At 39.6% G+C, this 20,487-nt stretch overlaps 4 protein-coding genes across 14 annotated transcripts in view; 2 read left to right on the forward strand and 2 right to left on the reverse strand.

Moving 5' to 3' along the window:
* Nucleotides 1–2,924, forward strand: part of LOC122417733 (uncharacterized) — a 19,316-nt gene extending 16,392 nt beyond the window's left edge. The window contains exons 17-20 of the mRNA XM_043431532.1: nucleotides 29–140; nucleotides 260–651; nucleotides 748–959; nucleotides 1,438–2,924. Of these exons, the coding sequence (XP_043287467.1) occupies nucleotides 29–140; nucleotides 260–651; nucleotides 748–959; nucleotides 1,438–1,645 (924 nt within the window). The 3' untranslated portion in view covers nucleotides 1,646–2,924. The remainder of the gene's footprint in view (nucleotides 1–28; nucleotides 141–259; nucleotides 652–747; nucleotides 960–1,437) is intronic.
* Nucleotides 2,820–13,317, reverse strand: Rok (Rho kinase). Of its 5 annotated transcripts, none has more exons than XR_006262524.1 (13): nucleotides 13,033–13,317; nucleotides 11,640–11,997; nucleotides 11,198–11,358; nucleotides 10,785–11,123; nucleotides 9,415–10,548; nucleotides 8,864–9,164; nucleotides 8,740–8,763; nucleotides 7,825–8,231; nucleotides 6,973–7,614; nucleotides 6,477–6,887; nucleotides 6,161–6,377; nucleotides 5,382–5,695; nucleotides 2,820–4,623 (listed from the first exon to the last, which is right to left on the reverse strand). XR_006262524.1 is itself a non-coding variant. In XM_043432794.1 (13 exons), exons 2-13 carry the CDS (start codon nucleotides 11,818–11,820, stop codon nucleotides 4,536–4,538), a joined length of 4,128 nt encoding a protein of 1,375 aa, XP_043288729.1. In that variant the 5' UTR covers nucleotides 11,821–11,997; nucleotides 13,033–13,317; the 3' UTR covers nucleotides 2,820–4,535. The 5 variants fall into 5 exon arrangements, 4 of the variants coding, with proteins under 4 accessions (XP_043288729.1, XP_043288731.1, XP_043288730.1 ...); XM_043432794.1 differs by having other exon boundaries at nucleotides 5,473–5,695; XM_043432796.1 differs by lacking the exon at nucleotides 13,033–13,317 and adding an exon at nucleotides 12,659–12,744 and having other exon boundaries at nucleotides 5,473–5,695.
* A 381-nt stretch (nucleotides 13,318–13,698) lies between these two features.
* Nucleotides 13,699–18,078, forward strand: LOC122418540 (ATPase WRNIP1-like). 7 transcript variants are annotated; one of them, XM_043432819.1, is made up of 6 exons: nucleotides 13,699–13,979; nucleotides 15,373–15,709; nucleotides 15,796–16,011; nucleotides 16,095–16,965; nucleotides 17,161–17,382; nucleotides 17,606–18,078. In XM_043432819.1, exons 2-6 carry the CDS (start codon nucleotides 15,395–15,397, stop codon nucleotides 17,704–17,706), a joined length of 1,725 nt encoding a protein of 574 aa, XP_043288754.1. In that variant the 5' UTR covers nucleotides 13,699–13,979; nucleotides 15,373–15,394; the 3' UTR covers nucleotides 17,707–18,078. The 7 variants fall into 7 exon arrangements, with proteins under 7 accessions (XP_043288754.1, XP_043288756.1, XP_043288750.1 ...); XM_043432821.1 differs by lacking the exon at nucleotides 13,699–13,979 and adding an exon at nucleotides 14,995–15,048; XM_043432815.1 differs by lacking the exon at nucleotides 13,699–13,979 and adding an exon at nucleotides 15,001–15,137.
* A 75-nt stretch (nucleotides 18,079–18,153) lies between these two features.
* Nucleotides 18,154–20,242, reverse strand: LOC122418543 (leucine-rich repeat-containing protein 34-like). Its single transcript, XM_043432830.1, has 4 exons — nucleotides 19,487–20,242; nucleotides 19,248–19,391; nucleotides 18,966–19,142; nucleotides 18,154–18,878 (listed from the first exon to the last, which is right to left on the reverse strand). The coding sequence occupies exons 1-4, from the start codon at nucleotides 19,540–19,542 to the stop codon at nucleotides 18,797–18,799; spliced, it is 459 nt and encodes a 152-aa protein (XP_043288765.1). The 5' UTR covers nucleotides 19,543–20,242; the 3' UTR covers nucleotides 18,154–18,796.
* Nucleotides 20,243–20,487: the final 245 nt, after the last annotated feature.

A 20,487-nucleotide genomic window follows, 5' to 3' on the forward strand; every position in this document is an offset into this window, starting at 1 on the left:
TCATAATTTTTATGTTTATGAATCGCAGCGACGAAATGACAGAGAAGAGATTAGAAGGCGTTTGGCGATGGGGCCGGACGCGGAAGACCTTAGAGCGGAAAGAGGAAGAAAACCGAGTCTTCAGTCACGTCTTCAGAGTGGTAAGAATGTCTGAGCTGCAATTGAAAACTACAACGAAATTAGAAATATTGATAAAGGAATTGAAATTGAAAAAAAAGTCAAGAATATTATCAAAACTAACAAAATTGAATTATTCTAGGGATGAATCTTCAAATCTGCTTCATGAACGAATCCCCCTCGGACACGGAATCACCAAGCTCAGAGAAAGACTCGTCTCCGAGTGCCTCAGATCTGTCCTCTCTGTCAAAAATAGAGCAGCAATCTCACAGATTTGCATCGAGGCCTCAACTTCTCAGTCTTCCGCCATTGAGAGTAGACACGGCGAATCCAACCTCATGTTCAGCATCGAGCTCTTCGTCGGTGGAGCCTCTTGACGAGGCTGATTTCTTTGCTCGCCAGGCTAGACTTCAGACCGAAGCAAGAATGGCGCTTGCGCAGGCCAAGGAAATGGCTCATATGCAAATGGAAGTGGAAAGACAGCGACTGAAACAGTCTCCCATAACGGAGATGGTCAGATCCAGCCTGGAAAAAGTAAATCCTGGTGGAAAGCCTGAGAAATAATTTCGATAATTTGAATTGAAGTCGGCTTGAATCGAATTTCATTGGAAATCAACGTTTTTTTTCAAGGTCGGTGTACAATTGGGCGAAGATCGTCGCCGTCTTTCTCGCGTACTTTTGACCGAATTGAACGTCGCACAACTCCAAGTCGTCGCGAATGATCTTCACGCTCGTATCGCAATGCTGAACGAGGCTCTCGTCGAAGGCTTGCTTCGCAGGGACGATCTTCACATGGAGCAGGACTCCATGCTCGTCGACGTCGAGGATCTCACAAGATATCTGTAAGTTTATATCACTTCGTTCATGAAATACAGAATACGATGTTTCATGACGAACATTCGAAAAGAAACCAAAATCGTACTTGTCCTACGTCCTTGGCTTTTTACAGCGATGTACGTACACAATTTCAATTTATTTGCTGCATTATTGCTTTAAAATTTTATATTTTCAATGAAACTCACAAATGTTCATTCCAAAATGTTCACAAATGTTCATTCCTTTTCATTTGAATTACATGAAAATTCAACGTTCAGAAAGCAGAAAATTCTCAGACTTATTTCAGATTAATTTGACTTTGAATCAAATGAGCAATAATGCGGCGAATCGATTGAGAAAAAATTGGTAGCTGGCAAATTTTAGTTTCGCTTTTGATCGCAAAACTGTCGACCCTGTCCCACGTTCCCGTTCCCATTCTCCGTCGCTCAGAAATAAGTAGACGGGTGAGATCCTTGTTCTCTCTTTCTCTCTGTTGATTCGCAGAGGTGCGAAGCAAGAAAGTCTAAGGAAGTGTTCGAGCTGTTCGAGGGAGTCGCAGGAGCAAAAGCAGCAGCAGCAGCAGCATCAAGAGAAAACGATAATGGTGGGGCCGAGTTCGAAGAATCGTGGAATTCAAAGGACGTTGAGAGCCACGTCGTCGCTGACTCGTGAAAAGATGGTCAAATGTTTATCGAGCCGTCGAGCAGCATAAGAAAACAATAATCACAATTTCAATCGATTTAACACAACAAAATATATCCAGCAAATGAAAAAAATCGATAGAAAATATCAAGAGAATCAAACGTAGCGAAAAGCAGATAAAATTTCGGCTTCGAAATGATAAAGAATTGCAAAAAAAAAAATTATTCAACTTACGAGTACGAGATTGATGAAAAAACTGACGTTTTTACAGCTTTATCGTTAGTCAGTTTGCTAGCAGCCCCGATAAACCGTAGGCACCATTTTTTCTCCTCGAATTTAACGGAAAGAAAACTCAGAAAATAGAAATTCCATTATTATTGAGCGACAAGAGGAATCTAAAATAGAAATAGCGTTAATAGGAACGAAAATAAAAAACGCTCTTCGGTGTTTCAAATAATGGTTAAAGCGTCGACACATTTTATCGCCCTTCGTTAAGGCACTCTTTCAATCGCCATTCCCACGATCCACAAGTATCCGAACAAAAAATTAATCAACTTTCAATCTCCTCGTCTTAATCGTCATTCGATCACGAATTTTACATCGTCAAATGTCGCTTCCTGTCGGTTAAATAAACGAACGTTGGGACAAGTATAAATACGTCATTCAACATTCTGGAGAGCTAGTAGACAAAAAAACCATTCTGCTTATCTAGTTCGATAAATATTCGCAGTATTTCATCCGACAAAATGAGAATCTTTCCTCGATAAACATTCTTCATGGAATATGCGAATAATGAATTTCCCAAAATTGAATCTCGACGTCATTCGTTTTTCAAATCCCCAAAAGAATGTGAAGATCGTATTTTCAAGCATTTGAGAATTCATGAAAACTTTTCAAAAGTTCAATTTCATTCCGAAAGTTCCGAATGAGAAAAATCGTTTTATCTTTTCATTGAAAAATCCAAAAGCGATATTCTCATTTTTCTTTTTTTAAGGAAAAACAACCAAAAACCATTGAGAATTCTAAAAATTTTTACGTAAAATTCCCAAATCGTATCTAATAATATCGGCAAATAAAAATGCCATTTTTTTCAAATTATATCAACGCAAAGCCAAAAGAGGAGCGCGAATTGATGAGATAAAACCACACCCAAGTTGTCCCCAAAGAGTACGTTATAAAACTAGGCTCCAAAAAAAAAAAACGAAAAGAAAAAATTGGAGAAAAAAATAAAAACGTCATCGAGATTTGCATATTATCTACAAAATAGGTTTTAATCGTAATTTTAATTAATAATATACAGATTGTAAATACTAACTAAACAATAATAATAAAATATGGTGTAACAAGTTTGTGGATTTGTTTGTTTCATCAATTTTGTATCTTCGTAAATGGATCCATAATCGTTTCTTTAGTTTGACCGTTGAATATTGTTTTTTTTTTTTTTTACGAAAATGTTCGCTGCAGCAAACTTTGCTCTTGCCCGCGACACAATTCACTCAATTTTCGTATTCTCATGATTTTTTATTTATTGTACAGAGAGGCAGGGTGGAAAAAAAGGCACGTTGGGGATGATCGTGCGTTAGTCGAGTGCCGATTGTCCACGCACGTTCACGCACACATATCACACACACACACACGCATACTGACAAAGTCCAAAAAATGTTAAGGAGAAAAACGGTGAATTCGGAGAGAGGAAAATTCACGATTTTTCCTTTTTCGAGGCTCTTCAGCGAAGGCAGTTTTTTTAAATATTTCTTCAAGCACCAGCTTTGATTATCGTGCAAAAGACACGAGCTGCTCCCGTTCGATAGATTCAGAGTAGCGAATGCAAGAAACAAAAATAATAAAAGAGGCAAAATAATTAATTGAATAATTGTTGTTAATCATTAATTCGAAGCCCTGAAGAACCCTCGTAAAAATTCCCTTCGACAGCCCCCCTTTTTGTTCTATTTTTCTGTGCCCCTCAACAAATCGTCTCACCTCACTCATGGCTCTCCAGCGTTTATACAACTTTGAACAAATTGTAAAAAGTTATCGTTTTTCCGAGTCTCTACCATTCGTATTTTCTACTATTATACAACGAAGCTCGAGAACGAGGTGGGAGCTAAAGCTTCGACGCTCAGCCCCCCTCCCCCTTCCAACCAATTTCTTTAAATTTTCTTTATATTCTCGTGTTAAAACGAAGAAAAACAAAAACCAACAAGTGATTCGCGGAATTTTTGCGTTCCATATTCCCCGAACGCGATTCTTTTATCTCAATTACTCTACATTTCTTCCAAAATATATAAAAATAATAATACTATCGATCCGCGTCCCCCTTTTTTTCTTCCTTTTTGTTTCTCTCCTTTTATCAAGGTACACACACACCCACGCACGCTTTTATTCACATTCACACGATCTTCCATGAGATTCCTACGTCGTTTCTTCGATCGACCATTTCTTCGTGCCTTTCGCACCAAGATCCGCGAGGTTTTATTAGCTTTTTCGATTAAAAATAAGACTGAGAATCGCCTCAATTACAGCAGAGTTTTAACCACTCTTTTCCTCCATTTTAAAACATGATTAGCGACAATGGCAGGACAAAAAACGTTTCGTCGATGGCTCGATTGTTTTCTCAAGTTTTTTCAATTTTCTTTTCTTCTCTCGTCCCGACGTGTGTATATGCGTGCTCTTCGTTTATCACCCATTAATATTTCTGGCTTTAGTAACATCATCGAATATTTTTCGTGTACTTCAATCCTTCATTCCTTTTGATTCGTCCAACGGTTTTGTTTATCCTCGCGATAAATCATTCCCCGTTAAGGATCCAAAACTTTCGACTGCAATAATTTCTCCCCATTTTTGTCCATCCGAACAAAATACTCAGTTTTTCAACCACCGGGCCAAATTCATATTTTTCCGATTTAAAAAAAAAAAAAAAAAACAAAAACAAAAACAAAAAATTCTTCGCATTTCCCGGCTCAGTTTCCCATGCTCGCGTTCGCCGGCAACGTCGCCGATCTCTGCTGGGCAGTCAAGTATGGCTTCAGCGTCGATCTCGTAGATTCTCTGCAATAATGAAAATTTTGTCATCGTCGATATTTTCTTTGTAAATTATCTAAGTTCCAAGCTAAAAATCCCAAAACGTGCGCGATCACTCTAAAAACAGCAAAGCGTGAAGATTTCTGCTCAATTCGTTATCCAATAAGCGTTTCACTCGTTTTGTTTTCATCTAAAAATATTTTTTTTTTTTTTACAATGACGAATCCAACTGTCCACAGCATGAAAACCGTTTTTCCGTAACGCATCTCCGGTCGAGTCATATTTTATGGATAAATGGCACGGAGTATAAAAATGTCGAGAAAGGAAAAAAAAATTTGAAAAATATTGAAAATCAGTGTTTCGGTGAAATAAAAATTGGGGGCGGTTCCAAGCATTGAACTTACGGCAAGATTTTGTAGAAAACGAAACAAAAAACGACACAGGCAAGCTCGAATTTTCATAGAAAATTGAAACAAGTGATAAAATTCAAAGAATATTTTTGCTTTTAAGTTTGAGCGAACCTTTGAAACGAATTTTTTGTCAAAATCGTTTAAATCTGAGCAAACCTCGAGGAAATTCAAGTTAATTGAGTATCGAATTTTGTTTATAATTGTTGATGACGTTGAAAAATATCTATCTGAAATGTGGATAAATAAAAAATTTGCTGCTTCGACAATTTTGCTTGTTTCTAGTGTCGACAAATTTTTGAATGAAGCGTGCACGAATGCTCCGAGGAGATCGGGGAGGAGCTGGGGGAGTAGGAAAAAAATAGAAAGGGCTCTAACCTCTCTATAAAACCCAATCATGCGACGTCACAAAACAAGAGAAACTAATTTTGCTTAGTCCTCGTAGTTTGTGCTCTTCCGACTACGCTACCTTGGCGAGACTCGTTGACCGCTTCCATCAACGTGAGAATTAGCCTTGTAGCCGCACTTTTGTATGCGCCGGGACAATCGCGTTACCCAATATTTTTGGTCGTCCGGACTTCCTGCTAGTAATAATAATTCACGAGCGCTGTTTGGATCGTAATGGAGCTTGCACGGAGCTATGGCATCCTCTTTCTTGTCAAGATGCTCCTTGTGCACCTTTATTCGGCATCCTGTTCAAAGATAAACAAATTCATTCAATTTTATCTCAAATTTCATTAATTTTATCCAAAGCTAAATTCGTGGAACGAAAATTAATATTTTTTGAAAAAAAAAGGAAAATTTTTAAGTGGATTAACTTCTTCAATGATTTGAATTTCCAGTTTGATGACAATTGTCATTTTTTTTCGTTCTATGAACCTTGCTCGAGCCGAAATCTCAAAAAAATTCATTATTTCAAATGGTGTTTTATAAATTTATGAATCAAAATGATAAAAATTTGTTTATAAAATGTTCCTCAAAGTACACTCGGGGTCTGCAAGACCCCCAGAGTTTTACCAACTAGTCAAAATTTGGACTGGAAAAGATTTTAGAAAACTCGGAATCTTCGGGATCCCATGAACTTGTTTGTCACGTTCCCTCGATCGGAAAGTGCATTTCGAGGTCTGACAATGAAGAAAAATCGATAAAATGCGTACTTCGACATTCGAGAGCAGGGGGCGGTCGAAACATGTGCCACAGTTGTTTGGAGCAAACCTCGCAAGTAGTTGGCATGTGATAGGATATAGAAATAAATTCGTGGCCTTTGAGCGGTTGTGTACCGGGCTTGTCGGTCAATTGGGGTAATTCAACACCTGGAAGTGGGTTTCCTTCGTCCCCTGGTCGTCTCGCTTCACCCTCGCCAGCGTACAGTAACTAATGATAAAAAAAAAAAAAAAAAAGAAAGAATAAAAACAATTTTTATCTCCGAAAGCCAGCAATGCCAAATGGTTGACTGTCAGAAAGTGAAAGTACCTGAAATATCCTAGGAATATCTTTGGCGTCAACTCGTATAACGTCCCCCTGTGTGACCGATCTAACGTGAAAGACTTTACTCAGATCCAAAATAAGTACAGGATCAGCATTGAGCTTGTCGTTCTCGCTGTTGTAAAAAATAATTTTTTTCGACGAGACAACAACGTATTGCTTTTTCCAGCCGTGTCTCTTGATATTTTGTTTGTTAGGAACGTTGAGCCAACCCTCGAGTCTCATGGCACCGTGCTCGGACAAGACCGAGTCTTCACCGTCATTTTCAACCGACGATACACTCGCCGTTTCCGAATTCATCGACGATATTTTCATCTGCAACGTCTCGATCTCCGAATCCTTCGAATCCAATTCCATCTGAAGCCTCAATTTCGATTGATTTTCCTCCACGAGCTGAGACTGAAAACAAAACGAAAATCATTGAGGTCGATTTTCAAGTATAATTTTGGCAAAAATTTCTTTTCTTGCAAGCTCTGAAACTTACTTGCAGATCTTGCAAATCTTTTTGCCACTTGGCAGTGAGCTGTCCGTATTTTTCTTTCTCGTGAGTGAGCTCCTGTTGCAAGCGTCGACAGTCTTTTTCTTTTTTTCTCAAGTCAGCCGAGGAAGTTTTATTTTTCGTTTTGCCACCAAAAGTGATGTCCTTGCGATTCAATATTTGTGACAATTTGCTGATCGCCTGTTCCTTGAGCAACTGTTCGGTCTTCAATTTTCTGCTCAATTTTTCAATCTCCTCAGCGTTCGACTGCGCCTTGTTCAGTTTATCCTGCAGTTCCTGGACCCGCTTATTCGCGTCGTCCTTCTCCTTGACGCACTGCTCCAGACTCTTCTTAAGCTCAGCTTCCGTGTCCTTCAAACGATTCATCATTTGCTCTTTCGCACTCAATTCCTGATGGTGCTTCGCCACTCCGTCCTTGTACTCCAATTCTTTCATCGTACGCTCCTTCTCCAAATCCGCCACCGTCTCTTCCGCTATCGAACGCGCTAGTGCTTCGCTGTCACCCCGCGCCAATGACAACTGCAGCTGGTGCACCAACGAACTCCTCTCTTCGACCAACTCCTGCTGCAATCGCGTTTTCTCGTCCAATTCTTCTCTCAACTCCTGAGTTTGCGTTTTGTACAGAGTCTGCAATGAAGTTTTTCAAATGAATCACCAATTTTTTTAGGCTTTCGATCCTCACGGAGGAAACGTCAAACGCGAATGCAATTTTTTTTCTCAAATTTCGTGTTCGTATAAATAATTTTGATTCAACGTTAAAATGTAACTGGAAAAATTAAATAATGGGAATTTTTTAATTATTTTCATAACTTTTGTAAGGAATAATTGAATTCTCACCGAAAAATAAGCTTCAGCTTCGAGCTGCTCCTGCAGTTCTTTAGTTTGTAACAAATCGACGTTCCGTTGTGTTTTCATATTGGCAAGTTCTTCGTCAATTTGTCGTTTAGCTTCGCGCAATTGGCCAACTTCACCGACTAGTTGATGTTCCCTGGCCCTCAATCTTCCAGCTTCGGAGGATTGTTGGGCCAATTCCGATTGCAATACGTTACGCTTTTGTTGCTCTTGTTCAACTTGGCCTTGGAGAGCTTTGACCTTTTCAACTTCTTGTCTGTGCTCGCCCTCGAGCTTCTGCAGACGCTGCTGTATTTGACGATAGTCGACCGAGAGCATCGACGTTTGACGCTCTTTTTCTTGAGCCAATAATTCTGCACGCTGCCTTCCGCTCTTCTCCTCGTTCAATTTGGCTTGTAGCGCTGGCGAATCGAAAAAAAATCAAAAAATTTACATTGTGCAACTTGAAAATGAGCGTCCTCATCTACGTTTTTGTTTCAAAAAATTCCATTAACACTTAAGAATGAACTATTTTTCATTTTCATTTAATTGATAATCGTGGACCCTCGAGGCGAGATCGAAAAAGAACCCAAATTTTGGCACAAAACTTTGGTTTTGCCTTTTTTTAGAAATTTCTTTCGATTTTTCAATCTTTTTTACAGCAAATTCGGTTTCGCCTAATTTTTCTTTTTTCTTTTTTTTTTTTTTTTATAACGATCGCCCGTATTTCAGGCGTCAGAGATTAAGGTCGTTTTCGATCCCGTTTCGATAGAAACTCAATTGATTTTGGTGAATTTTCAGTCGTACGTACGTTTGGCCAATAACAGGACGAGTGGCGAGCACAAAATAAGGAAAAAATGGATTTTTTTTTTTTAGTAATTTTAGAAGCAATCGGGCAAAAGCTATTATGAGGTTTTGTACCTTTGATTACTCTATCAATTCTTCCTGCAGCGCATTAATAACAAAAAATGTGGGATTAAAGCGACTGGTGCAGAATATCATTGACTCGAGGCTCTAATAACCTTAGATCGCGTTTTATTATCACCTTTGACGACTTCCATGTTGGCCTCCTCTTTCGAGAGGATTCTCGATCTTTCGGTTTCCTGATGGGCTGCTACTTCCTGGTTGTATCTCGCTTGCGCAGCTTTAAGTTCGAGGGTTAAGCTGGCGGCTTCTTTTTCGAGGGCCGAAACTCTCTCGTTCAATAGTCGATTGTCGAGGGTCGCTTTTTCCTCTTTTTCTCGACTACGCTCGAGCTCGGTGTACAACGAGGACAACCGCGACTCGAGCTCGGCTGTTAAGGATGAGGCTTGACTGCGGGAACTCCGCTCTTTTGACAGTTGACCCTGTTGAGTTATAAAATATGAGAATCTTTATAAAAGGAACGTTAAAGTAGCTCATTCTGTCTTGAAAATCAGTGACATTTTCAATCTGCTCTCAGGACTCAAATATTCAGTATAGGAAAATGTTGTCGGGAGGTTTTTTGTAGGAAATTTCATTTCCTACAAAAACAGTCCTGGGAACATTTGCTGTATCTTTAAGCGTTTAGGCAGAATCTTCGATAGAAACGGCGCGTGTGTGAATTCGTGAAATTACTTGTAAACTGGCGACTTCCTGTTGGAGCGAATCGGTCTGAGCTTGAAGAAGCGATCGGGCAGCTTGTAATTCGTTGGCCATTTGTTGGGCAGTCTGTCTAGCGACGGTAACTTCAGTGGCCTGTTTCCTCATCCGGGAAGCGGATTCGGTTTCCCTCTCGAGTTTGCTCTGCATTTCTTTTATTTGTTTTTCCAAAGTTAAAACTCTCTCGGAGCTCTGTTGGGAATTCGATGCGTCGCGAGCTCGCCTCGTTTGTTCGTCGTCGAATTGTTTTTTCAGTTCAAGCAGCATGGCTTCGGACTTTTTACGAGCTTCCGTTTCGTGTTCAACGCGACGCTGAACTTCCCGGTAATTGTGACGAAGAATCGTCAATTCTTTGTCGGCACGAGCGGCCTCTTCCCGAACTTCTGTTTCGCGCCTCGTAACCACTTCGAGTTGAGCGACGAGGGCGCGATGCCGAGTTTCCAGAGCTTCGACTTGGCCTCGCTCACGTTCCAAAAGGCTTTCCAACTGTGAGAGCTTGGAGTCTTCGCCAACGCCGTTGTTTATGTGATTTTCTAAACCGTCGACCGTTTCTTTACCACTTGTGAGCAAAAATTTGTAATCTCCCGAATACGTGAAACCGATGAAAGGCAAATGGTTGCCCGAGAATGCTTTTGGCACAGGAAAACTCTCCTCCGGACCATCCTCTTTGTCGACGTCCTCGAAGTTGCTCGTGTCGTCGTCCCCCGACAATTCCGGCACAACCGGGGGCACGCACTCCCGCAAATTATCGAAAGTCCATTGATCGTTTTTGAAAAACGCGTGAGACTTTATTTCCTCCACGCCGTTGCGACCCAAACGCGATGTTCTGTCGGTTAAAAAACCGCATATTAGATTCTTCGCCGAGTGAGATATGTCGACCTCCTGCGGGAAATGCAACGAATTCCTGTAATCCATTATCTTCGAATACGTCCCGACCAACGAATCTGCGTAAAATGGCGGATCTCCAACTAACATCTCGTACAAAAACACTCCAACCGACCACCAATCGCATTCTCGACCGTAAACGCCCTCACCGCCCTGCGATTGTAAAACTTCCGGCGATATGTAGTCCGGCGTACCCACTGCTGTGTCCGATCGCACCAAACCATCCTGTTGGATAATTTCCCATTTTTCATTAACGAAAATAATTATTCTTGAGCCAGAGCGCGAGTATTGCGAAGAATGAAAAACTAAAAAACGATCCAAAACGTCACTGCGAAATTTCGTCAAGCTGAAATCTTTGCTTCTCATTTTGATTCAAAGTTCGAGAGCTCTGGTTACAGTAATTAAACGAAGCATCGAGTAGAGCTCTAGAAAAATGCAGTGAAACATGATTTTTGTCTCACCGAATCCATTCTCATGCAGGTACCAAAATCAGCCAATTTAAGGTGTCCATGTTTGTCGAGAAGCATGTTATCAGGTTTGACGTCTCTGTGAACGAAGCCCATGAGATGTATCGCATCCAGCGCGAGTACAACTTCTGCGCAATAAAATTTTGCCCATTTTTCTGGCACATCGTAGTTAGACATGAGGGTAACAAGATCACCGCCGGGCATGTAATCCATCACCATATAAAGGTACTTGTGGTCTTGGAACGCAAAGTGCAACTGGACGATCCACTGCGAATTGGCATGGGCCATGATGTCACGTTCTTCCCAGAAAAAAGCTGAGTCCGAACGTTTTATCTGAAAGAATAAAAAGCGTTTAAGCGCTGCCGCTCTTCGGGGCTACAAATCATTTTTGGATTATATTTATTTACCATCTCGAATTTACTGAGCAACTTCATCGCGTATACTTTTTGGGTTGAATTGTGTCTGACTAACTGCACCTCTCCGAAGGCCCCTCTACCTATCACTTTGATCAGGGTGAAATCATCGGTGCGCATTCTCAGTTTGCAAATGTCTTGAGACACTGAATCATCTGGAAAATTTGGAGCATTCACGAAATTCATTATCATGGTAGAAATATTGGAACTCAATTTTTGAAAAATTGACTTTCTTAATGATTTTCAAGCTTTTTATTTTATTTTATTTCAAAGTTTTACAATTTTTTTATCACATTCGTCGATGGAATTTCTTACGAAGGTCTTTTTTTCATTGTTAACTTTTGAGCACGATGTTTAGCATTTTATGGAGATTGAAACTTTTGCAAAAATGACAGTTCAATAGTTGTCGAATGAAATTCTTCGTTTTTCTACTTACATCGGTGCATGTAAGCTTCAATATTTTTCATGCGTTTAACACTGGGATGATCACAATCGGCAACCAGAGCCTGGACAGTGTCGAGTAGACTATCAATGTTGGAGACACTGCGAGGATCTTTGATTTTTTCCTCCAGTGCTCTCAGGCGTCTGTGCCTGTCCTCGTCATGTATATTCTCCATGACTAGCAATGGGAAAAACAAGCGACAAGTTTGGAGCTTCTGCTCGCAGTTGTATGCTTTGTGTTCATCAAAGTTGTCAGAAAACAATGGAGAGAAAAGAGAAGAATGAACAAGCTCGCTAAGTACAGCAAACTCGGTAAATCGTTGTGCCCAATTTTTTCTTCAACTCCATTGTATCTGAAATATAATTTGTGAAAAAATCAAAGTTATTGGTCAACGAAATTGTGGATACCATGAAAGGGTTCTCAAAACTGTCACATTTTTCGAAATTTTCGAGTTTTTTCCATTGACACTGATTTTCCTCTTTGTTCATTGAAATCGTTGAGAATTTGGTGATAAAAAAAAAAAACAGAAATGAAACTTATTAATACAGAAAAACTTGTTTTTGATGGATCAAAAGTTTAGCTTTTTTTTGCTTAATTTTCACCCTTTTTGTGATTTGAAAGTTAGTGTGCTCTGAGCTAATCAAAATGGTGAAAAATGTGGCAGAACAATAAACAGAAATGAAAGAATCTGCTTGCTGACCAGCCGAAAGAAAATTCTTATCAGTGCAGATTTCATAGTACTCTGTTGCAGTTGAAAATAAATGATCCAAAAAATAAAATGTTTGTTGGCAGAAAAAAAGATTTAACTCAATTCAATGATACTTTTATCGATTCTTGTGAATTTTTGATTATTTGTCTATTAAAATTCGATTTTTTTGGCACACAATATCCCGAGCTCACGTCAATTCAACACACGTTTTTGCGCTTTGTTCCGCAAAAATAACGAGTTTACAACGATCAAACGAATCGAAGGACTGGAATGTTGAAAAATTCACTGATTTTCACTCAAATACCGTTTTGACAGTTGTTTAAAAAAGTAACTTTATCGCAATCATTTTTTAGGTGGGTCTCGCTACTACTCCATGGCAGGTGCCCCCTTGCCCCCGTGCCCGACCCCCCTTGCCACTGTTCGGCCACTGAAAACCCTCGCGCACCTAGCCCCTATAACGCACACAAAAGAATTTTCGATTTGTACATATATATTCCGTGCACGTAATTTATTTGCGATGTTTAACACTGAAGAACATGGGGAATAAAAAAAAAACGGAAATTGTCCGAGCTTTTTTGAGTTTTGCTTATTATTGGAAAGAAAAGTTTCTTAAATCTATGTATATGTATACGTTTCTCTCTCTCTCTCTCTCTCGCGCGCTACCTCTCATCCACGTACCGTAAATTATCCCACCTTAATCCCCACTTCCCTACGACACTTATCAACTTTGTTTTTTCCACAGTTTTTTAAACTTGCTCGTTTTTTATCGCAATACTTCACTACCTAATTTTTTTTTCGATTGCTATTTTGTACACATTGCACTTTTAAGAAACTCGACCCGTAATTTATTTTTTCCGACACTCTGTGACGAGATTTTGTGCACACAACCAGCTGAGACCGTGCATGCGCCATTCTCCGGGGAAAAAAAAATACACTCCGCCTTTATTTGTGTGCGGGAACGGTTGCATGTGTTCGTCTGGTTTTGTCGTCCTTTCCCCCCACGTTCCGCGCGTTCGCCAAGTCATTTCACATGGTAGGGAGTAGGGACTAGATTGGCCGAAAATGGCCGCCGCCGTCACTATTTCCAGTCGGCCAAAGTCACTAGCCGAAAAAAATGGGGTAAGATAGTTGTAGAAACAAGGCACAGATGTCGCAATATCCTTTTTCGTCGATAATTTAGAAATTACAGTCTCGGCGGCAGGAGTTCTCATTCTCATATGAATACATACGAATAGATACGCTTCCGAGACTTGTTTGGGTATAGTTGTACGTCATCTTGACATTTGAGGTTATGATCCCCAAAGTGTTGATGCATGCGGAGTGTAATTTATGAATGAAAATAATTAGTTAAAAGTGGAAGGAGTCAATTATCAATGACGCGATTAATTCGTGTTTAATGATAATAATAATAATTATTATTATTAAACACGAATTAATAATAATGGTGATAATCACCTCATTGTTTACACTCCACATGAAACAACACTTTGGAGACCATAACCTGACGTCAAAACGACGTGCAGCAGCAGCTGCTACGATTCCATCCCTACCACCAGAAACATCTCTACCAAAATTCAATACTACTAATAATTACATCTCCACCAAAATTAATGTCTATCCAAAAAGCAAGTCCCGTAACATTTCTACCACGATTAAAACCAAGGAGACTATAGGGAAGGAGTCCAATCTCGGCAATCGGACACGTCCGTAAAAGTGTCGGGAAAGAGGGTTCCTCTCGAGCGGCGCTGTTGCAGGTAGTGTACGGGTTAACGCATGCGCATTATGTACGCGTTATATACGCGCATGCGTTGCTGCCAGCTGACACTGTTGATAGTTTTTGTGGGTCTAACCGTGGTCTAACCTATCTTTGTAAAATGGAATACACTGACACAGTGGCTATTGCTGTTAAAATAAATTAACATATTGCAGTCATTTTTTATATGAATGAATGAAAAAAACATAATTCAACAAAATCAATTGATTTTTTAAAATTTCTGCTATAGTCAGAACAATAACTATCTATGATGAAAAAAAAATAAATCACAGGAGGATTTGAACCGCGGACTCCACGAGTATGAGCCCGTCATTGAACCATTACACCACGTAAGCTAATGATATCCTAAACGGCAGAAAATGCTACTGGCTTATCCGGGCCGCTTGATATGTTAAGGTTTTATGAAACAGTAACTATGGTCACAAAAGCTATAGTTATCAATATAATTTTAAAATATTCATAAATATCATGCAAAAAAAAATTTGTGACAAAAAATTTCTTTCGACATGAGTATGTGAACCGGCAATTTCCCGGATGCTATGGTTTTTCTTAGCAGCGCGACATACGAGGGGAGATAAGCTGATATTTGGAATGTGTAAAGCACAGGGTTTTACGTTGCTGGAGAATATTATTACAATACATATTAGTATTTTCGATTACGAGCACTCATAATCGTTGATTCAACAATTTTTGACAGGCGCGAAAGCTCTTTAAATCCACGATTCGGCCGCCATGGCGGTCAGTTTCACCAACGACATTGATTTTATTACTATATATATCCGTACACAAACGACAATGCGACGCGAGTGGCCGTTCCTCGAACCCGGGTTCCCGACATTTTCACGGACGTTTTTCTAACAGGCGCCCAATACAGAGATTGGACTCCTTCCCTATAGTCTCCTTGATTAAAACACTACCCCGTAACAATTCTACCAAAATGAATATAATTCATTTTATAATTGTCTACCACGTAACATCTCTACCAGAAAATATTTCCACCACATAAAATGTCTATCCGTATACATCATAACCTCCTCTTTTGTTGGAAAGGAAGGGTTAACTTTTATAAAAAGATAACCTATTTAACCGTGAAAATTGAGTCATTAAAAGATTTTAATAACTCGAATGACTCAATTTTCACAGTTAAATAAATTTATCTTATTGAAAATTGAGTCGTTAAAAGATTTTAATGACTTTAATGACTCAATTTTCATATCGAGTAATTTCACCATTGTTATTTACAGTGCAAACGTGAACAATTAAACAATGGCCGAAACTGAATCAGCGCAGGGCGTCCAATGTCCTATATGCTCGAAAACATTTCTTCCCTCGATAATAGAAGTTCATGCCTCCAAGTGTCTCTTCCTGAACGAATCCTCGGAAAACAAAGACAGCCAAAATTTTTTAAAACGATCCAGTTCCGGAGGGAACGCCACTTCGTCGAATTCCAAAAGTCCTGGAGTCAAAAGAGCACATAAGACAGTCAATAAGAGCAACTCCAAAACGGCAACGGGAAAAGCAGTTTCTTCAGTTTCTGAAAATCGAGAAAAAAGTCCGGAAAAGTTGACAGTATTAAATGATGTGAGTTTCATTGGTTTTTCTTTAAGGAAGCGATTTTGCAAAAATTCATACCGCTCATATTTTTCGATTTTCTTTCGAAACCATAGCAAGCGAATGTTCAGCCGCAAGTTGTTTCGGAGGTTCCCAAAAAGTTCAACACAAAAAATGATCACATTCCATTGGCTGAAAAAATGAGACCAACTTCACTTTTGGGCTACATCGGACAGTCTCACATAATGGGGAAGCGAAGTATGCTTTTGCAGCTTTTAGAAAAAGGAGAAATACCAAACATTATTCTGTGGGGCCCCCCCGGCTGTGGTAAGGTAGGAAAATCGAATTCTTTGTGCCCATATAATTTTTAAACTCGTTGAATTAAACATTCTAAACTAAAGAAAAAATCTTTCAGACTTCGCTGGCAAATGTTATAGCAAACATTTGCAAAAAGAGTCCGAACGGGAAACTTCGCTACGTGAAGCTATCAGCGGCAATGTGCGGAGTCGCAGAAGTAAAAGAATCTGTGACAATTGCGACAAACGAGTTGAAGTTTGGTCGACGAACAGTAATGTTTATGGATGAGATTCATCGCTTCAACAAATCACAGCAGGACATTTTTCTGCCACATATTGAAAGTGGGACGATAGTCTTGATCGGTGCAACAACCGAAAATCCATCTTTCAGTCTCAACTCAGCGCTGTTGAGTCGTTGTCGAGTGCTTGTTTTGGAAAAATTGAGCAGTGCCAATTTGCTGGACATTCTGTCCAGAGCGGTCGATTCTTTGAATGGGAAAATCCACGTTTCCTCTGGCTCAAAAAGTTTACCAGGAACAAGTACTGCGAGAAAAAGTATTTTGGATCCCTTTGAATGGGAGCTGGACGAAGTGGCTAAAGTTCCAAAATTTCTCATCGACTCCCAGACTATCGAATGGCTCGCTGATACTTGCGACGGTGACGCTCGAATTGCTCTCGGTGGCTTGGAACTTGCAGTCCAGTCTATCGCTCCCTCCGATGAAGAATTTTTTCTCAAAGGCCCTGCGACCATCGGATTGGAAGATGTGAAAGAAAGTCTCAAAAAGACTCACATGCTTTATGACCGTAAAGGCGAACAACATTATGACATTATTTCTGCTCTCCATAAATCTGTGCGAGCCAGTGATGAAAATGCCTCGCTTTATTGGCTCGCGAGAATGATCGCGGGGGGAGAAGACCCCGTTTATATTGCCAGACGTCTCGTCAGGATGGCGTCCGAAGACATTGGTCTGAAAGACCCAAAAGCGCTCTGTACGATTTCTCATTTTCTCTGCTTCGCACCAAAGATTTCTTTCCCTTCTTTACAATAATTTCTCCGTTACAAAAGTTTACATTGACAATCCCCAGCTTTTTCACGTTATTCCTCATAAATATTTTTCCTTCGCTAACATTAACATTTTCAAAAATAGTTTCTTTCGTCGACACCATTCCATTTCCGTTTTTCAGGTATAGCCGTAGACACGATGCATGGCTGCAAAATGTTGGGAATGCCCGAATGCGACGTTCTGTTAGCTCAGTGCGTTACGTACTTGGCCAAAGCACCCAAATCCAGATTGATGGAAGATGCTTTAAGAGCAGCACAGAGGCTGATCGCTGAACACAAAGGCCCACAACCTGGAGTTCCGTTGCACCTGAGAAACGCTCCAACAAAACTTATGCGGAATATAGGTAAGTCAATGTTACAAAAAATAAGACAACCGAACAAAAAAAATTCATAAATTTGTGTCGAAAATGGTTTCTCACCGGAATGAAGTGAATCATTGATTTTTTTTTCACCATTATAAGAAACAAAATGAATGAATGAATTTTGTTTGAAAAAATTGATTGCATGAAAAGCACTTCAAAAATCATAAAATTATAAACATTTGAATTTCCATTATTTCTCACTCAGGGTATGGTCAAGGCTACAACATGAAGCACAAGGATCAATCCGGATTGAATTATTTGCCGGAAGGATTGGAGGACGTTGATTTCTTCCAAGAATCAAATTAATCGAAAATCGAATAGTTTTTCGATCTTAAGTGCTGGACACATTCTACCTCAGAGAAAATATCACGAAAATTTAATCATTAAGTTTTTTTTCCATAAATTCTAATTTTCAAATCGCCCCGGCGTCCTCTTTTTTTGCATTATCTTTCGGTGATATTCGATTACGTAAGAATTCGTGAATTTGATCCAAATTCTCGTTTTTATCGGCCTCAAAATCGTTGCCCTGAGAAAAAAAATTCACATTTTATTTCGCAATGAAGAATTTTGTATGACCATGGAAAATCGATGCTCGAACAAATAATGCTAAAAAGTGCTAATCGAAAAATGTTTTGTTCCAATTACTGTAATAAATTAAAATTATTTATATGCTGAGAATGGGCGTATTTTAATGGCACACACGTTTCAAGAAAATCTAAATAACATTAAATTATTATCGTTGCAAAGAACGAGTGAATGTAGTTTGTCAATATACTTTGCGGACTTGGTTTCACAATTACCTCCAAACGTACATGAAGTAAACCTTTGCTCGTGTCGTCCAACAATGCATAACTCTGATAAAATAAGCATTTAACTATTTTTTTCAGACCCTCGTTTTTCAGGTGATTATCTAAAAATATTATTTTTACAAACAATATTGGTCCTTGATTTGCTTATGAAAATGATAAAAAAATTATTTTCAGGCCTCACAGCTGAGATTTAAATGCTGCAAATGAAAATTTCCTCTCGCAATGACTTGTCCTTTGGTACGACGAGTCTCAGTGGCAAAGGGATGAAGAACTGGTGAATCGAGCTGGCTTCTTTTATCGTTTGACGAATTCCCAAGTTTTTCGCTCGTCACTTGTATTTTACTTATATTCCTCTTTGTTTTTGACATTCTAGAATTCTTCTTCGATGCTGACGTTCTACTCGAAGCTGTGGAAACTCTCGAGTCACTGGCCATTCTTTCTTCCGATGTTTTTCCACGATTGGACAACAACTTTTTGTAACTTGCACGACGCAGCTCTACGATTTCTTCGTGAGTCAAAGGATACCTGAAAATCGTTGAAGATTTTTCAACGCTCGTGTGAATGAAGCCAGTGCTCACTTCGTTCGTTTACATGCATAATTCCTGGATTACAAATTCAGCACCCAAGTCAGTTATTCTGTTGCCAGTCAAAACGAGACTTTGCAGCGATCTGTGGGGCGAAGGGGAAAAAATAATTGGGAGCTTTGAACGAGGATTTTTCTAAAAAGTCATAATCTTAAAATTTCTAAATGAAAACCTGTTGGTGTGCAACATTTGGCCGATTTTACGAGCTCCCTCGTCGCCGAATCGATTATTCGCAACATTCAGAGCTAACAATTTAGGCGACTGGTCGTTTCTGTATTTCAATTCGTCAGCAATTTTACCGATGCCCGTGTCACCGATGTTGCAATATTTTAAGGAAAGGTACCGAAGGCTAAAAGAAATCGTAATTGCAACCTATTTATTTGTCCAATTTTTCGGAATAATTCATCGACTATTCCACTTTTTCATATTGCAGCAAACGATATTTTTTTCGCACTTTCCACTCGGCGAACACAACAGATAATAATTTTCCTGAATATTCGGATTCATGTCGAGGTTTAGGTCCCTCACACATCCAACGCCCTTGAGCATTTGGCCAATCTGCGATATGCCAAAAGCGTTTATATGGCAATTCGGTAGTCTGAATGAACAAAAAAATGAAAAGGATTAAAGTTCCTCCAAATTTGGAGCTTTCCATCTAATCTACTTTTGGCTCATGTCGTCTTTCTCACTTACTTTATCGTAGTGAGTGTGCGGAATCTCTCAATGCTCAGGCTCAGAGCATCGAGCATGCAAACCGACACGAAGTTCCCTCTGGACTCGATTTTTTCAGGGTTTGATGATTCTTTCGATTTTTCGTACGTCACGAAAATGGGCGGTCGGTAAAGTTCGTTCGGTGACTTGGTTTTTCGAATGATGGAAAAAACGAAATTCAGAATTAATAAAAGCTCTGATAACTGAGGCTCCGTGGCTGCAGGGGGTCAAAACGACCCGAGAGTAACTTTAATCGAGAATTTGTGAATGATTGGTGCCCGGGCAAACTGGTTGAACCATTTCCAGAGTAAAAATCTTTTTTTTTCTTCAACACATGCTCCGATTTGTTTTCGGCATTTTGAAAATTGTATACAAATTTTTTCCCACTATATTCTTATTCGGAAAGGTTCGAATTAATGTCCCGAATTTTCTCGTCTGGGGTCATTTTGACCCGGTTCGAAAAGGAAGGTCAAAATCGAGTGAAAAATGATGACTCGATGCTGAGCTTCAAAGGCATCGGGATTTACTGAACTTTGGTCAAAAAATTCATTTAAAAAATGGGTTTGTGAGAAAGCTACTTGACTCGAGGTCCGAGCCTTTGGTCCACGAGCTTCCTTCGAGTCCCTTTTTTCTTTCGTCGAAGTTTCAATGGAATCATTCGGAGCGAGCTTTGAAAAAATGTTTATTTAAATAAAAATGATAAAAATTGAGATTTCTTATTAAAATTGCAGGCAACCGGTTACCGAAAGCTGCGGCAAAGGACTGACATCGTATTCTTCACAGAGCGAGAGAAAAAAATCGACGAAATCCTCCGGCGGAGAGGCTCTCGTCAGATATTCTGCGTTGCAACGATCAGCATTCGAATTTTTTATAAAGGTAGAAAAATATTTCTTTCGAACGAAGACAAATTACATGCCTGCGTTTTGGGTTACGTCTTCGTCCGTGGCACGAGATTTTTTCTTCCGTTCGGACATGACATTGAA

Source organism: Venturia canescens, chromosome 11 (genome assembly GCF_019457755.1).
Source record: "Venturia canescens isolate UGA chromosome 11, ASM1945775v1, whole genome shotgun sequence".
In the NCBI taxonomy this organism is placed as follows: domain Eukaryota; kingdom Metazoa; phylum Arthropoda; class Insecta; order Hymenoptera; family Ichneumonidae; genus Venturia; species Venturia canescens.

What these genes read in the sequence shown, in the direction of transcription:
- Rok (XM_043432794.1), bottom strand. Translation starts at nt 11,820, where the DNA reads ATGGAGAATATACATGACGAGGACAGGCACAGACGCCTGAGAGCACTG. An exon ending in TGCTCAGTAAATTCGAGATG is followed by an intron (nt 11,124 to 11,197) that starts GTAAATAAATAT and finishes TTATTCTTTCAG; the next exon opens with ATAAAACGTTCGGACTCAGC. An exon ending in ATATTCCTAGGATATTTCAG is followed by an intron (nt 6,378 to 6,476) that starts GTACTTTCACTT and finishes TTTTATCATTAG; the next exon opens with TTACTGTACGCTGGCGAGGG.
- LOC122418540 (XM_043432819.1), top strand. Translation starts at nt 15,395, where the DNA reads ATGGCCGAAACTGAATCAGCGCAGGGCGTCCAATGTCCTATATGCTCG. An exon ending in GAAAGACCCAAAAGCGCTCT is followed by an intron (nt 16,966 to 17,160) that starts GTACGATTTCTC and finishes TCCGTTTTTCAG; the next exon opens with GTATAGCCGTAGACACGATG. An exon ending in AAAACTTATGCGGAATATAG is followed by an intron (nt 17,383 to 17,605) that starts GTAAGTCAATGT and finishes TTTCTCACTCAG; the next exon opens with GGTATGGTCAAGGCTACAAC.
- LOC122418543 (XM_043432830.1), bottom strand. Translation starts at nt 19,542, where the DNA reads ATGCTCGATGCTCTGAGCCTGAGCATTGAGAGATTCCGCACACTCACT. An exon ending in CGCACACTCACTACGATAAA is followed by an intron (nt 19,392 to 19,486) that starts GTAAGTGAGAAA and finishes TTGTTCATTCAG; the next exon opens with ACTACCGAATTGCCATATAA. An exon ending in TTGTGTTCGCCGAGTGGAAA is followed by an intron (nt 19,143 to 19,247) that starts GTGCGAAAAAAA and finishes GATTTCTTTTAG; the next exon opens with CCTTCGGTACCTTTCCTTAA.